We start from the raw sequence: 16,914 nt of genomic DNA, 5'->3' as shown, positions 1-16,914 counted from the left end.
AAAAATAATTAGATTCAATACAGAGAAAATTATAATAAATGTATACATTTTCCATGTAGAAAATCTAATTATTGGGGAGTTATCTTAAATATGAAGTTGTCTTGGATTTGGGTAATTACAGTAGTATGAATTAACATTTTTTTAAAACATCACAGCTATAATAATTGCATGATAATTTTTTCTTTTCAGAGATCAATTGGGATGCTGTGAGATCCTTTTAAGGATACCACTGGGTAGGAGGAGGGATGATCCTTGTCCCTGCTCAGCCCCTATGCAAGGTGGTAAATGCTCATTTCTCCCCACCTGAACCTTAGGCAAGGAGGTAAGTGCTCCTATTTCTCTTCCTGGCTCCTGTGCAAGCAAGTAAGTGCTCCCATTTCCCTGCCTGGCTCCTGTGCAAGAAGGTAGGAACTTGCTCCTTCCCGTCACCCTACCTGGCCTCTGTGTGACAAGAGAAGCACTATAATAAATTAGTTTTGAAGTGGGGTTCATAAATTCATTTATATAGATAGAATAATCATACACCAAAACAATATGGACATTGGGGAATAAAGATTTCAAAGTTCAGTGCTCATTAGTTGGGTAATACCAACTGAAGATAGCTTTTATAACTTGAATTTGAATGTGTGTATGAATTAGGCCTGTTTTTAAATATGTAAATAAATCTTTTTTTTCCAGATACCTCTACTTTATTCATTACATAGAATGAATGATGCTTAATTAGCAACTATTCAGTATTTTGTTTGGTTTATATGTATTGTCCAATATGTAATTCTATGCTTTATTTACTATGAATAGTTCAAGTCCTCTTATGAAGACATAATTATTACTTTCTCCAGTCAATTGTCTGTGGCTCTTAGGTGCTTTTTTGTTCTTCTAGGCTGGCACAGCAGCAAGCCATATGCAAAGAAGCTGTAAGAGGCTGAAGGATTCTCAATGCATGCAGAAGCTCAAAGATTTTCAACTACTTTATTTTATAGAAAGACCTCTGTTGGGCAGGTACAAAAAGAGATTTTTCAGTGGCCTATCAGCCAGAAAATCTGATCTACATCACCAAGTATGTATGTCTAATTGATCCTTCCTGCTGCATACATATCTGTTTAACTTCAGCAGAATGTTCTTGCTATACCTGCAAGAGCCATCCAGTACCCAGACTTTGAGATGATGGGAGTACAGATCTGGGTACAGTGCTGTCCTTGAGTCAGCTGGCTCAGGGGCCAGGTCCCTTTGGTCCTGGGTAAGCCAGTTCAGGACCAAAAACAGAGACACTGGTCCCCTCATGGACACTAGGCAGAAGGTACTAGAACCAAACTGAGGCACATGGCGGCCAGTCAGACCATGCAGACCAAGTCCTGGTTCACCCTGTAAAGCACCTGAAAAAATCAGAGGCATGCTGGGAATGCACATAAGAGACTTTCTGACCATGGAATCAGGATGTCTGACAAAGAACCATAACTGAGACCTTGATCAATATGATCAGCATTTCTTATTTTCCTCAGTCACAAAGGTGCACTGCAGAGGCACATTTAATGGCAGATGCACCAGTGTGACAGGAGAGTTGTTTCCCTGCACAGTTTCTCACCACTTTGAGAAAAAACTTGGTGGTGGTATTAACAATCAAGATTGATATAACACCTTTGTCTGCAGAAGAGGAGGGACCTGTAAGCTCGGTTCCACTATCAGCTACAACAATCTGATGCAGAGGTTTGTCACCTTCTGCTTCCAGAGAGTCCTGTGTCTGCAAGACAGTGATGTGCTTTCTAGTTTAACAGAGAGAAGGCATCCATCACAATTGTTGTAGATTAATGAGAGGGGAGGAGGAAGATTTGGCTGCACATATCTGGACCTTGCTGCCAGGTAAGGGAGCAGGACAGCATGCTGTAGGGAACCATCAGTCTCATGTTCAGAGATTGTCTCCCTAGGAAGCAGAGTGCTTGGATCCAGGTCTGCTTGCCCTCTGAGGTAAAATCTGACATGCACTCTTGACTTTATCCCAGATCCAAACTACAATGCTTGAATTCAATTTCTTGGAACTATGGCAGGAGATGTTAGAAGAGGAACACACATGCTTCATGTCTTAGAGTACACAGAAGAAAATGAGTTCATGACTGCATAACTGAAGCTCCACCAACCAAATGTGAAATTCCATTTACTGGAAGGGACCTACTTAATTCAGTTTAGCGGATTTCGCGGAAACCGTGAAATCCAGGATTGTCTGCAAAACCACCAACAAAAAAGTCTTATTAAAAATAAAACGCTGGCTCCCCAGTGGGAACCAGCGGTCTTTGCTGCCAGGAGGGGAAGGCAGTGGCTGGAGGGATGGCACAAACGGCAGCAGACAAGATGGTGGCTGCCTTCTCATCTTTCTTCCCCACCAATCAGCCCAGAGGGGCAGGGCTGCATGAAGGGTACCCAGCAACAAAGATGGCAGTTGCCCCCTCATCTCTCCTGCAATCAGTGCAGAGGGGCAAGGCTGCCATGAAATCACTGCAGAATTAGAACCTGATGCTGTGATCAACCTGCAAAAATTGGTAAGTTCCTGTGTGATATAGGTAGACCCCATATATTGGGTTTAATGCTTTGAAGTATAGTTAAAAAATAAGTCCCAGAGATCTGAAAACAAGAAAAGTTATGCTATTTCAAAATACAGTGATTTTTTCAGATTTTTGTTTTTCCCATTTACTTTCAACTCTCTTCCTGAAACTAAGATGGGGTGAGTATCTCCAAAAATACTATCTAAAAATACACCCATCTCATCTGAATGGAAGATTCAACTCCTGGATGCACAATAATAAAATGGGAAACAGAACAGAAAAGTAAGACATTTGTAGAATGTGTCCTCTAACAAATACATATCTTTTCCCCAAGTATTTCTCAGGCATTTGGTTTGAACAAAAATCTAAAAGGGGGGAGTAGGCAGAGAGGGAGAGAGGAATTGGAGACATTCATCCAGTAAAAATTGGTATAGCTTCATTGCTTAAAGGGCATTAAACAATCTGAATGATTAAGTAGTCTCAATCATGTTTCATTTGTTTGGTTTCTCTGATGTTGATAATCCTACCAGCTCTCTAGCAATCCCCAAAATCTTTCACGAAAAATAGAGGAACTTGAAATTCTGCTGCAAACAGCAAAAACCTTGCATGTTATAATGGGGAAAAGTACATTGACATATTTTTCTTATATATTTTTCATAATGAATGTTCCTTTAACTTAAACCCAATGACTCAGTCTTTATAAAGCACTTGTCTTCAAGATCAATTTTATCAAAAACCAAAAAATATTTCTGAAAAATAGCTCAATATTATATTGTTCTAAAACTATTACAGCCTCTTATGTCCTTTATCTAAATGAGACATTAAAATCAAATAAACCATATTTAATCTTTTTAGTCTTACTAGGACTTTTTAACTTCATAGTAAACCATGTGTCAGCATCATGGTCATTTCTGAGTGATGGAAAAACATGCTTTATTGCAAAGTAACATGTTAACAGAGCACTTCTTAAAACTCTTTTGATTGTTTTGTTGCTTTTTAAGATCAATAATTTACTTGTGTAATTTGTCTCATCACCTGAAATCAAAGGGCACTTTTACATGTACTCTGACGAACTGTTATTAGAACGATTAGTCTGCTGAAGTGTTCTAGTCAGAACACACCAACATGCTGCAGTGTCTCATGTATTTCAAATCCCTGTATTTCAAAATACCAAAGGGGGGGTACTTTAACCAAAGCCTGTTGACCAAGCTTTCGCTAAAGTGCCCCCACTGCCAATTTGAAATGCAAGATGCTAAATATATGAGATGCTGTGGGCATTTTAATTAAAGCAGCTACCGAGCACCACAGACCATATGTAGAGATGCCCAAAGGTCTCTATGGTATGATTCTTTCCTCTCCACTTGGCCAAATTAAATTAAATAATTTTAGCAGATGATAAAATATCGTGCCTAGCTCTATCTGTACATACATTAACATGTTTTGTGTAAGTATATTCATTATTTAAAACAAGTTACTGGTAACGTAAAAAATAAATGAATAATTTTTACTTTTTTTTGCCTTATTTATAGTACCTTGTTTAATCTTTTAGTTTTATCACAAGTGTTTTTCTGACAGCGATTCTTTGGTTTGTTTTCTTCGAAGGAAGAAACTGTAACAAAACATGCTTTTATTTAGCAGAATAAAGACAAAGAAATCAACATAAAATATCCCAGAAACATTAACTTCTAGGCTAGGGACAGACATTACACATAAACCAGTTTAAGTGATCAGAAACTGGTTTAAACCTGTAACGGAACAGATGTTCAGTGCACATAAACCAGTCTGAAAGTGGCTCAAACAGATTTGAGATAAACCTGATTGAATATAGTATCAGACTTAACTGATTTGGCTCAAACCAGTTTATGCAATGTCTGTCCCAGACCCCTTGCTGGTTTAAATTAAATCAGGCTCCCCCAGCATCCCTGCATGCTCTCTGAGCTGGGGGAGGTGGGGGCAGGGGGGCTCTCTGCTCCACAGCAGGGCTGGCCCCTCCCCTCTGCTCCCTGGCTGCAGCTCCAGCAGTCTCTGCAGGCATCTGCCTGGCTTCTGCTTCCCTACCTTCCCTCCCCACTCTCTGCTAAGCAGGCATTCCCCCGTCCCTCACAGATATCTCTCAGCATTAGCTAACAGACCACATGCTTTGCCTGAGCTGTGGCAGACAGGACAAAAGCAGAATAAACAGGTAGCTGGTAATGTTGCTCCGTTTTCTGATAGACTGATAAACACGAAGTTAGAAGTGATAAACATTCCCTGCTGGGCTGCTCAGGGGGAGGGGGCACCCCTCCCTAATCATAGTGTCCTGCTGGGGCCTGGCCATGCCCCCCTCAGCACAGCTCTGTGCAAGGGAAAGGAGGGCTGCTCTAGCATTCCCCAGCTTCTCGCCTGAGCCACTGAAGGCATGTGCCTGCATTTCTGGGATGTCTGTCTGGTTACAAACTGATTTAACCTAGCCAGGTTAGACTAACCTACAAAGATTGAATCAATTCAGGCTCAGGCTTTTTGAATGTTTGTCCCTAGACCTAGAGATTTTTTTCTGATTTACAAAAATGAAATTTCTGGATGTCCCTGAAAAAAACACTATATAGGAATTACTTTATGTTCAGATATGTGACTTGTAATACTTCAAAGGAATCATTAAATCATCAGATTTATCTACTTCTGATTTACTGAGCATGCCTGTGATCTACTGTGATGTGCATATTGTCAAGTATGCTTAAAAACTATTTGAGATATCCATTTCCAAAAAAAGCCCTGTTTGGTTGGTGGTAGTATTTATTTTTGCTTCTGATCACTAAGAAACCTGTTAACTTTGAAACATGGCAAATATCTAAGTACCAGCAAATTGCCCATCAAGAATGATGGGCAGGCAAGGACACAGGCCTGCATCAGAGCCCCCCTCTGCCCCCACCTTTGGGGCCTCAGCTGGACTGGGTTGTGAGGCAATCAAAGCCCAGTGGCTCATCCAGGGGCTTGGTGCAAGGGAGCCATGGGGGGCGGGTCATGTGCCCTCCACCCCAGGTCCTCCCTCATCTGGCCCTGTGTGCCTTCCTCACCTCCCCCTGCTCCACTCCACCCTGCCTCTCAGGAAGCAAGGGGAAGCTTGCATGCAGCAGCCATAGCTGCCACCCTATGCTGCCCCAACTCAGTGTCTGGCTGCATGCAACCACCCCTCCAACTTGCTTCCCCTCCCTGGGCAGAAGTGGTCAAGGGCCAGGGACCAGGGCAGGTGACTGGGGACGTGCTGCAGGGGGGCAGGGCGCGCTGTGGCAGGACTGCAGCACACAGCCGCTCCCCCGTTCTTCATCTCCACTTTCTCCTGCTCCCTGCTCACTGTGGTCTGGGGGTGTGCTGCATCACACCTCCCAACAACAAGCAGTGGGAAATGGAAGGCAGCGGGGAGGGTAGCCACACAGCTATGGCTCGTGGCAGGCAGCACCCTGCAGTCAGCACACCATGCAGCCATGCCCTGCAGCAGGCAGCATGGCACACCACGCCCCTGACCACCTGGCCCACTCCCTGGCCCCTGACCACTTCCGCCTTCACCTCCTCTTATCTGTCTGTCCATAAAAGTCCGGGCCAGCCAATCGCCGCCTGCCCTGTGGACAGTGCATGCACAGTTGGCCCGCAGCATTATGGACAGAGAGACAGACTAAGGCTCTTATTATATTAGACTTCTATTTCTTACAATACAGATAAGCAACCACTTTCAGAACAATATGCCTATAGCAGTAGTTTATGGAAGAAAGATTTTAAATGATGTCATATTTGGAGCAATGCTCGTAATGTGTGGGTATACAAAAGCTGAAGCAGGGACTTCAAAAGCTTACTTCTGAAAAAGAATATTTGTCTCCCCTATCTTCAAAAACAACAGTTCTTCATGCTTCCAATAATCAGTTCTTTTTAATTCACAAGCAATCTTACAGTATATATAGCAAGAAGAATTGGTCCAGCTAACATCATTTTTTAAAATGACTGCATGTATGGAGCTACATTCTTGTAAAAGGACTTTTCACGCTCGTGATTTCTGCAGGTCTAGCCACTACTTATTTCTTCTGTTTTCTCAGAGGTCCTTATGAAATTTAGAAGTGAGTAAAGGAAGGTAAGAAGCATAGTTCAAGCCAGACAGATGATTTAGCTTTAGTCACCATCTATACTGATCCCGTTCTTGGGAGATTAACAAGCAGCAACAGTTTGGTATGGTGAGAAATGAAAAGTATTAATTAAGTCAAGATTAATGGATTCCTCTTCAAAATTAAGATGTCAAATGAAGAACTGTAAATCTGTGAACTGAACTCTTTGTACCATATTTACACATCTCTGTAATAGAAACATTTGTGAAATACATATTAAAAGCCTCTGGAAGATGTAAAATATAAGACCTTGGGGTACTGCAACTTCTGGAAATTCACAACAGGTATGGACTTTTTGATCCAGAAGCAATCTCATCTCAGAGAATTTAAAAAACCTAACTTCTACTTAAATAGCTAGAAAATAGCTAAGGATATCTATCCTGTGTAAGCTAGATTTCTTCAGCAATGTGTACAACTCAGAAGAGAAAAAATGCAAATTGACTGGTTTAGGTAAAACTAAGGTGAAACATTTACAGTTTAATTTAAAAAATTCTTTATGCAGATGTTAGAGAGAGCTACACCCCACATAAGCCATGTCCACATGAGCATGGACATGCGGTATATGGTGCTGTAGACCCATCTGCAGCACCACACACTACACATGCAGGCATGTGCTGTGCTGCTATCTTGTGGGGAAGGGGAGGCGGGGAGTCGACCCTGGGAGATCCTGGGGTCAAAAAAAACACATGCCATAAAAAAGCAGGGTGGCACACATGGCAGCAGTGAGTACAGCCCCAAGCTGGAGCCTGGCCAGCTGGTGCCATGCTCTAGTTGCCAGCCAGGCTGCCAGCTGTAGGAGCACTATGGGTGCAGAACCCCAGGTAAGGTTTCTGGGGCTAGCACAGTTGTTGGCCCCAGCCTCCCCTACCCCACCTGGGGTAACCTGCCATGTACCAGAGCGTGCATGACACAGGCATTCCCTGGGGACAAGGTGTGCCACTGCAACTTGTCCCCAGGGAAACAAATGGCTGAGTTCATCTGGACACAGCCATAGGGAGCAAACTGCCAAACTCAAATAATTGATTATATCCATTTGGTAAATGTTACATTCCGAGTCCAAAGAAGGTGACAGTTCATAAATAGGAGATAAGGAACTGAAAAAATGTCGCCCTTTCTGAGAGACTGAAAGATAATCCTTTTCCACTTCAAAGCATTACATTTACTTTTTGAGGGCTTCTCACTCTAAAAACAATGTGCAGCATGTGAATGAAGCATTCAAATCCAGCTTGTAAAACAAATCAGCAGTCATGTCAAAACTCAAGGAATTTCATTTATGGATGGATAATTTTGTCCTGGTGATGAGAAAGCGAATTCAGAAAACAAAGTAGTGAAAAAAGAAGTCTCAATGCTACAGCCAGGAGACAGAAAATGCCTGGTACCAGAGCCAAACCAGGGCTGTTCTTAACAACACACATGTTTTGGCTTGCTTGACTATTCTGATAATTACAGAAGGGGTACTGAAAGAAAGATGAAGAAACTTGTGACCTCAGGATAGCAGAAAATTTACATGTCAGACAATCTGAACCTCTGCCATTCAAAATTTACAACAGGACATGTTCTGTGCTTTCTTTTGTAGCCAACTAATCTGAGAATACAGGGAATTCCTTCATAGTTTTCATGACTCATTTTTGTTACTATAACATGATCTGCTGAGACTGAGGAATTTACTTCTTCACTGGGACATGAAAATAAAAGGCACACGTTGATCATTGTCATAGGATGGTAGAGTTCTTGTTTTGCCTTCCCACTGTGGATCCTGTCGTGGGTAAAGGCGGCTTCCTTTCAGTGCCTACCATGTAGTTTTGGTTCAGATGAGGTGGTGATTTGAGAAAGGATGCTGTTCAGACTGTCCTAAATACCATATGGCATGCTTAAAGATGAAGCTCTCAGTCTATGGTACAGACACTAGCAGTTTGTCTTAATACTTCCTTGTAGGGGCAGGGGGAGTCGGGATTTCTGAAAAAGTTGTCTGAAGAGATTTGGCAACTGCCTGGAGGTGAATTAAGCAAAATTTCCCATCTATTTTTTTTCTAGCATGTAATTGTCTTAAAGGATATTAAGGTGGAATTATATTGACAGATGGCAAAACTAGGGAAGATACAAAAATAGATAGTGATTGGAGGCAGTTACTCCATAACATTTCTGCAGCAGCTGTTTAAAGAACTGACCACTGGAGGCACCATGCCATCTCTACAGTTGCTTTGGATATGCAGTGAACCTGCAGAAGCTAAGGATTCAAACTTTAAGCTACAGACATTCCTGCTTAGCCACATGTGTAGAGTCTGGACCAAGAATTAGAATAGATGTTGTTTTCTCATTTCCTGGTGATAGTTTCTGGTATAAATCCTTAAATATTTTTCCTGACAAAAACACAGTAATTCAGGGGAAATTATAAAAAACGTACCAAAATTTGAACAAAAGAACAAAAATTCTTCAACTTCAACATATGCTTCAGGGTCCTTTTATTCACATACTCAATTCATACCCTAGTCAATTTAAAAATATGAAATAGCAGATGCCATTTAATTATTAGGAGATCAAATGGTTTGGTCACAACCTTGAGAAGGTAGCACTGGGGAAAGGAACTATGAATGTGATGCAGAGAATGACTATGCTCAGCAGTTCCCTGCCTCTTTCCCAGAAAAGGTATTCACCCCTCTGCTACACGCCTAATGCAAGTTAATTCCTCTGCTGCACTGCATAGAGGGAAACGACAACCAGCAGAGGCTGCTCCATTTGTTACGCTACCGCTCACAATAGGAACGATGAGCAAAAAGGAATAAGGGAACTTCACAAGCCTTGCTTCTCTGCATTGACATGCAGCAAAGTATCACTATCACTCTAACGTCATCAATTTAAAATATTTACCTACAGTCACAGAAAGTCATAAAGTATTTCTGTGGGATAATACAAAGTATATACTTGGAGTCAGATGTCTGGGATTTTTATAATTTTCTGGATTTACCACATAAAATAGTCTGATCACTTAATTCCCATCTAGATAGTTCTATACAATTAAAAGTATATACGAGTGAAGATATATCACAAAATAAACTTACCTTCTAACTGAAAAAAATAAACATTCTTTGAAATACAAATACATTTTACCTGTAAAAGTAAAGAAGATTTCATTTTGCAGACCTGCTTTCTGCATTTTAACATGATGGCACTCTGACTTAACTAAAGTAACCTCACAAGAAAGTTCAGCAACTAGTTTGGTTAGTATTTGAAGCAACTTCTTCTCAAAAGAAACGTTGTAGATACTATTGCAGGGCGCTGAGTGATATCGGGCTGTAAACTCGTAGTAGAAGTCGGGATCAGAATAAGCTGCAGGAAAAGAAAATAAGATACTGAATCTTATGCTTAAACAATTTTGTCAGTAAAAAAGTACAAAATTTTTATTTGAAAATGAATTCTTGATGTCAAGTCATCATTCATAAATCAATTTGCACCTTCACAGAACTGTTTCAAGTTAAGGACATGTGTCAGACCAACAGGGAATATTTTTAAATGTTTATTATTCATCTTACCATTTCCTTATATAGTTATTCTTCATATAGCTATCTCAGCTTTTCAACTGGTCCAGTAAAAGATATCACCCCCAAAAAAATCCTTGCCTGTTGCAAGAAACCCAGTAACAGTTTCAGAAAACCCACTTTAATGAGATGCAGTAATTCATCACTAACATTTCTCTTAATTATAAAACAATATTTCAAATCTTCTACCTAAGGATGACAAATGTGTTTTAAAGGGCAAGCATATCAGTTCTCCCCAAAATGGGATCCAAGAGACTACAGTTAATGAGCACTGGCTAAGCAGCATCTCGCTCTACATCCGAGTCTCTGCTCATCCTCCTAATCAGCTGATACAGGGCAGATAAGGAAAGCCTCTCTTTTGGTACAATATATGCTGACGAAAGGAAAATAGCGTAAATGAGCTAACATGAGTTATGAGGAATCAAAAAGCACAAGAAAATGAAGGATCAGAAGAAAAAAAGGAAAAAGGAGAGATCATATTAAGAAGAGAATGATAAAGTAGACAGCTGAAACAAACAAAAGAAAACATGAAATTATCCAAAATATTTCATAGTTTCATAGTTTCTAGGGTCAGAAGGGACCTGAGCAGATCATCTAGTCCGACCCCCCGCCACGGCAGGAAAGAATACTGGGGTCAAACGACCCCAGCAAGATGTTCATCTAGCCTCCTCTTAAACACCCTCAGGGTAGGAGCCTGCACCACTTCCCTTGGAAGCTGGTTCCAGACCCTAGCCGCCCTGACCGTGAAGTAGCGCCTCCTGATATCTAACCTAAACCTACTCTCTGCCAGCTTGTGACCGTTATTCCTGGTCACTCCTGGCAGTGCTCGGGGGAACAGTGACTCCCCCAATGCCTGCTGGTCCCCTCCTGACTAGTTTATAACAGGCCACAAGATCCCCCCTCAGCTTTCTCTTTTGGAGGCTGAACAGGTTCAGGTCCCATAGGCTCTCCTCATAGGGCCTGCCCTGTTGTCCCCTGATCATATGAGTGGCCCTCCTCTGGACCCTGTCCATGCTATTGACATCCCTCTTGAAGTGTGGTGCCCAGAACTGGCCGCAATACTCCAGCTGCGGCCTGACCAGTGCCGCATAGAGGGGGAGGATCACCTCTTTGGACCTGCTCGAGATGCATCTGTGGATCCATGCCAAGGTGCGGTTGGCCTTCCTAACTGCCTCTCCGCACTGCCGGCCCATGTTCATCTTGGAGTCAATGATGACCCCCAGATCCCCTTCTGCCTCCGTGCTGACAAGAGGGGAGTTCCCCAACCTGTAGGTATGGTGTCGGTTGTTCCTCCCGAGGTGCATCACCTTGCACTTGTCTGTGTTGAAACCCATCCTATTCTTGTCCGCCCATCCTTGTAACCTGTCTAGGTCTGATTGTAGCCTGTTGCATCCTTCCAGTGTGCCCACGTCCCCCCACATCTTAGTGTCATCAGCAAACTTGAACAAGGTGCTTTTTACCCCCTCATCCAAATCACTGATGAAGATGTTGAACAGTGCGGGCCCGAGGACTGAGCCCTGCGGAACCCCACTGCCCACGTCCTTCCAGGTTGAGAAGGACCCATCCACTACCACCCTCTGGGTGTGGCCCTCCAGCCAGCTGGCGACCCATTTGACTGTGTGGGTGTCTACACCACAGCCCCCCAGTTTCTTAATGAGAACGGGGTGAGAGACAGTTTCAAAAGCCTTCCGGAAGTCCAGGAAGATTATATCCACTGCTACCCCTGCGTCTAATGATCTGGTGATCTGATCGTAAAGGCCACCAGGTTGGTCTGACAGGACCTGCCACTGATGAACCCATGTTGGTTGCCCCTAAGCATGCAGTCCCAGGCTGGCCCCTCCTGGATGTGTGCCAGAATAATTTTCTCGAACAGCTTGCCTAGGATCAAGGTAAGACTAACCGGCCTATAGTCTCCCGGGTCCTCCTTCCTCCCTTTTTTGAAGATGGGGACCACGTTGGCCCTCTTCCAGTCCTCCGGTACATTGGTATTTGATGATATACTGGTTCCCAATTTAGATGACTCAACAGAACCTGTGCCATTTGCTCATAATGAACGCTGAACTTCTGTTTATTTCCCCTGACCGTAGAGTTCTGGAACCCCTGTACATTTTATAGAAGTTACATTTTGTTTTATGATAGACCTTCTTGGGGAAGATGAAAGCTGCAGTTGGACTGAAGGATGACATTTAAAAAGTGGAGTTGTTGAGAGAGATGAAATTTTGTCAATTTTTAGATTAGGAAGAATTATGATTCAGAAAAGTTTTCTCTTCTCAAGTTGTGTTCAGCAAATTGGGAAACTACTAAAATTGGAAGTACCCTTCCTAGGTTGGAGGGACTTGGTCACTGCCAGCTTTGCCCAGCAAGATGCCACCAAGCACTCTCCTAACAATCTGGAAAGCCCTTATTTGGCTTGCTGCATGGCCGTGGCCATGTGCTGGGGAAACCCCATCCCCTGTGGAAAAACCCCGCGAACGTTTTGGCAGGAAAATGTGACCAATCGGGGACTTGAAATTGGGCTTGTCATCTGGCCTATAAAGTTAGGGTTGAACTTCTGCCCAGGGAGAAGCACAGAGAAACCAGAGCAAACACCGCTCAGTAGAGAGAAGCCGGAGCATCCACCGCTCAGTGGGTAGGCCTGGCCAGCTTCCCGGGGCTTCTTCTGCCTCCGGAGCCATAAGCAATCATTTGTGCACCCGTTCGTATCCATTCTTGTTCTTGATCTCGTTTTGTTTTTTGTTATCTTGGATCCATTGTTTTGTTGTTTTTCGTTCGTTCATCCCTTATCCGAACCGGGACAAAACGTGCAGCCACATCAACACTGGTGGTGCATAAGTTGTCGTTCTGAGATCCATCGTTTTGTTTTTTGTTCGTCCGTCCCTTAGTCGAACCGGGACGGATCCAAGTGTAACTGCCTGCGCAGCCACATCAACACCAGTGGTGCATAAGTAAGAGATCAAATAAAAATGTTCTGGAACCGTTACGAGTCTACCTCTCCCTCTCACAAACTAACATCAGGGGACAGAACCCACCGGGGCAACAGTCACAACCTGGCTCGCGCCCCACATAGACTTGAACAAATTCACTGAATTAATGACAAAAATTAACTCTGTCTAGTCTGTTATATTCCAAGTTCCTAAATGCCATTTGCTTATATTTGAAATGTAAAGTTAGAGCTAGCTCCCACTAAAGATAAAAGGAGTTTTGCCATAGGTTGAGCTTAAGTATAATCAGACCCTAAAGAAAAGAAAGGGGATCTGATAGTCAAGAGAGAAAATTATATTTGTAGTATTTTTTATTTTAGTAGAGAGGCATTTGCTATAGCATATAACATAATTTGTTCAGAAAAAATACAGCAAGATTATAATCTTTTAAAGATCTGTTAATATGTTATAATCACACAATACCCACTCAAAATAAGAAGCTATGCTTAACATTATTGTAAACACAAAATGTAGAGTCTTAAATTAGCATAAATTGTACTAATGTGACTTTCACAAGGTAAAAATGAATCTCCTAAGGCAAGAGTTCTCAATCCCTGGGTTGCAGCAAACTGGCTGCTGGTCCACAGCACAGCCAGCTGCCAGACCAGAAGTGTCCGCAGACTGCAAACTGTGATCCCCCACAGCTGGGCAGAGAGGCAGTGCCCACGACGGCAGCACAGGGTTTGGTTCACCCCTCCCCCTCCTACCCGGGAATGCAGGTATCCTTACCTGTCCTTCGGCCAGAAATTCTGGCCACAGTTGGCTGTGACTGCTGGGCCTCGGTTTGCCGGGCCGCAGTCACAATGTTGGGAACCCCTGTCCTAAGAAATACCAGTATTTTACTATGGGTATTTCCCAAGCTTCTCAGCTTTGCTGGTTGCTGCATGGGGTTGGGAGGGAATTTTCTCCCCTTCCTACTGTTACAGGTATCAAGTATTTTTTTGAGGCACTGGGTATTGGCTACAGCTGAGACTAGGAATTTTGACGGGGGTTCCAATGTTCTGGTTGGGACTTAAACACAGAGGTTCCTGGCTAGCGGATTCTGCCTCTCTGCTCAGAGTGAGATAGATGGTCATATCTGAGGTCAGGAAGGAATTTTACCCGTTGGTCAGACTGGTAAGGACTGTGAGGGATTTTGCCTTCTTTGTAGCAGGGGGCACAGTCCTCTTCTTGCGATCTCTTGAGCATATATTAAAAACCTTCACAGCAACAGAACTTTGGCCACCAGGATCCCCCTGCTTTAGTTATGACAGATTAGGCTGTTGTGTCTTGTGTTGGGTCAGACTGCACTGTAGTTTTGCTAAGAAGTTAGACAGGGGATTTGTATAGGATGGTTTAGGATAATTTTAAATTAATGATGGAAATTAGGCAGGGGTCTAAGTAACTTATGGAGGTCCCTTCCAGCCCTACTTATTTATGATTCTATGATATTTCAATATGAAACAAAACTATTTTGCATGGTGTTTAAGGATATCCATCTACCCATTTTTTCAGATTTCTATTTTCCAATTATGTTCTGTGTCTCCTTTTACAAAACAGGGCTATACTTAAAATTTCTAAGTCAAAAAGCAAGAACTTTTTCTATGACTCCATAAATTACATTCAATGAATTCTTTGATAGCTGACTCTTATTAAACACAATTTGTTAAAAGACACTAAATGCCCTTAACTCCCAATTAAATTAATGAATTGATATGTTTTCAAAATATTGACATACAATTCAAAAACAAAAAAAGAAAGAACATTTACAACATAAAAATGCACTGATCTGTTCTGACATCTTACCATAAATCACATATTTGATTAAGTAGTTTTTTTCACTCTGCTCTGCAGTTGGTTTATATACGATGGAACAGGTATAAACTCCACTCAGGTCGTATTTGAAATGTCTGAATATTAGGGTTCCTGTTGGTGTTATTTTCACACTGCTATTTTCTAGTAAATAAAACAAGTAAAATAAGTTTAGTTTCCATTATAACATGAGACTATCAAATGAATAAATATGAATGACAATGTTTAATGTACACACAATCATACTGTTATAGCCTTAATAAAGACAGGTAACTTGTTAACTGTAGTACATGAGTGCACTGTTCCTGGACATTTACCATTTGGGTGATATACGCCCTGGTATTTCTGAGCTGTGAGAACCCTCTCTTCCCTAATACACTACCAAACATTCAGTTATAAAAGTATAAAAGTATTTTGCAACTTCAACCACCCATGCTCTTTCTAGAAATTTATAGCTTGCAATTGTAGCAGATTCCCGGCAGGAGTGGAAAGTCTGATTATGCAGAGGCAATATATTAAAAAAAACAGCTATAGTTACTAGTAAGAAGTAACTTTTCTTTCTTTACGAATTATCTCTGCATATTGCTGGAACTTAACCAGCAGCAAACTCTGAATTAGACAGTAAAGACTACCAGAGCACCTTCCCAAGATAAACCTCACATACAGCAGCAGTCTGATAGATTTACAGGACAGAAATACTACAAAGGCATGAGGCAGTGGATTGAGCCCCAGAAGCCTCAGATATTGACAGCCCAGAATAAGTTATAACAGGTTTTAAAGCATATTCTAATCCACTTTGATAAAACCTGTGTGGGGAAGTGTTTTCCATCTCCATTGCCAGCAGGCACAAAATGTCTAGTGGTTTTACCAAGTATCTTACTCAGGTGAAAAGAGCTGAAGAGGGAGAGCTAGGTCTGTCTCTAGGTGAGCTTACAATGCAGCACCTTGTAGATCATATTCCCCCAGCCATTAAAAAACTGTGAAGCATTATTCTTCTTTCATTCACAGGACTTTCCAGGGTCTGACCTGGCATTGCCCTAAATATGTGTCAGCTCCTTAAAAGTTTAACTTGAACACCATAAACAAAAAAGGCTTTGGAATTACAGTGGGTATTAGTGAAACATCATTTAATTTTTGTATAACTCTGTTCCACCAGCATTACAGTAATTTTTTATTCTCCTTTCTGAACCCCTCCCATCAGTCTAATTGCAGTAAGATGATGCACAGAACTGACAGTCTGCAGTTACAGCAAAGCTGTAGAAAGAAAGGACTGTTACATTTCAGAGACAAGATGCCTTAAAAAAGCCTCCTAATTTTCTTTTGATTTTATTAACAATATTAATATCAGTAAATTAAAAACTTGCTATCTAGTTTCTTCCCCAAATTATCAACCAAATACTAAAGAATGCTGGTCCTAATACTAACTTTGGGATATTCTGGAGAATGTTCTATTTTTCTTTTTTACTGTGAGAAAAAGCCATCTATTTTTGTTCTACTTCCCAACAATAAGCTATTCTCAATAGGACATGCCCTTTCTCAAAGATTATTTTTTCTTAATAATCCCTCTTGAAGGATTTTATCAAATCTTTTAAGTAAATGATTACCTGCTACCCCTAGTGTTTCAGATGCATTGCTATAAAACATTACAGATAAAATTAATAGTGACTGGATCCTCAAGTGACACAGAAGCAGAGTAACCCAGGGGATCAAATGAAATAATTATTTCATACGTAAACATACAGAAGAAAAAAAATCTGAAAAATATGTATAAATTACATTCCAGTTTACAGCACAAAAAACTTAGGGATAAAATACCTTGAAAAGAAATAGCTCAGAACCATACAGAACCATTGGGACCAAAAAGTACCAAACAGGCCAGCTTAAAGGGGAGTTTGCTCGGGAAGGTCTGCTTGCAGAGAGGGGTGGGAGAGAGACATTGGAT

General features: G+C 41.7%; 1 protein-coding gene across 1 annotated transcript in view; it reads right to left on the bottom strand.

Annotated features, from left to right (window-relative positions):
• The window catches only part of ZPBP (zona pellucida binding protein), a 48,834-nt gene that overhangs the window by 11,816 nt on the left and 20,104 nt on the right, over positions 1–16,914 (bottom strand). The window contains exons 4-6 of the mRNA XM_090049778.1: positions 14,967–15,116; positions 9,773–9,991; positions 4,067–4,143 (exon numbers count right to left, since the gene is read on the bottom strand). Of these exons, the coding sequence (XP_089905904.1) occupies positions 4,067–4,143; positions 9,773–9,991; positions 14,967–15,116 (446 nt within the window). The remainder of the gene's footprint in view (positions 1–4,066; positions 4,144–9,772; positions 9,992–14,966; positions 15,117–16,914) is intronic.

This window comes from Crocodylus siamensis, chromosome 5 (assembly GCF_052110815.1).
Source record: "Crocodylus siamensis isolate JL-2025a chromosome 5, ASM5211081v1, whole genome shotgun sequence".
NCBI classification, from domain to species: Eukaryota; Metazoa; Chordata; order Crocodylia; family Crocodylidae; genus Crocodylus; species Crocodylus siamensis.
The sequence above is the reverse complement of the archived record's forward strand: the minus strand, read 5'-3'. Positions and strand labels throughout refer to the sequence as shown.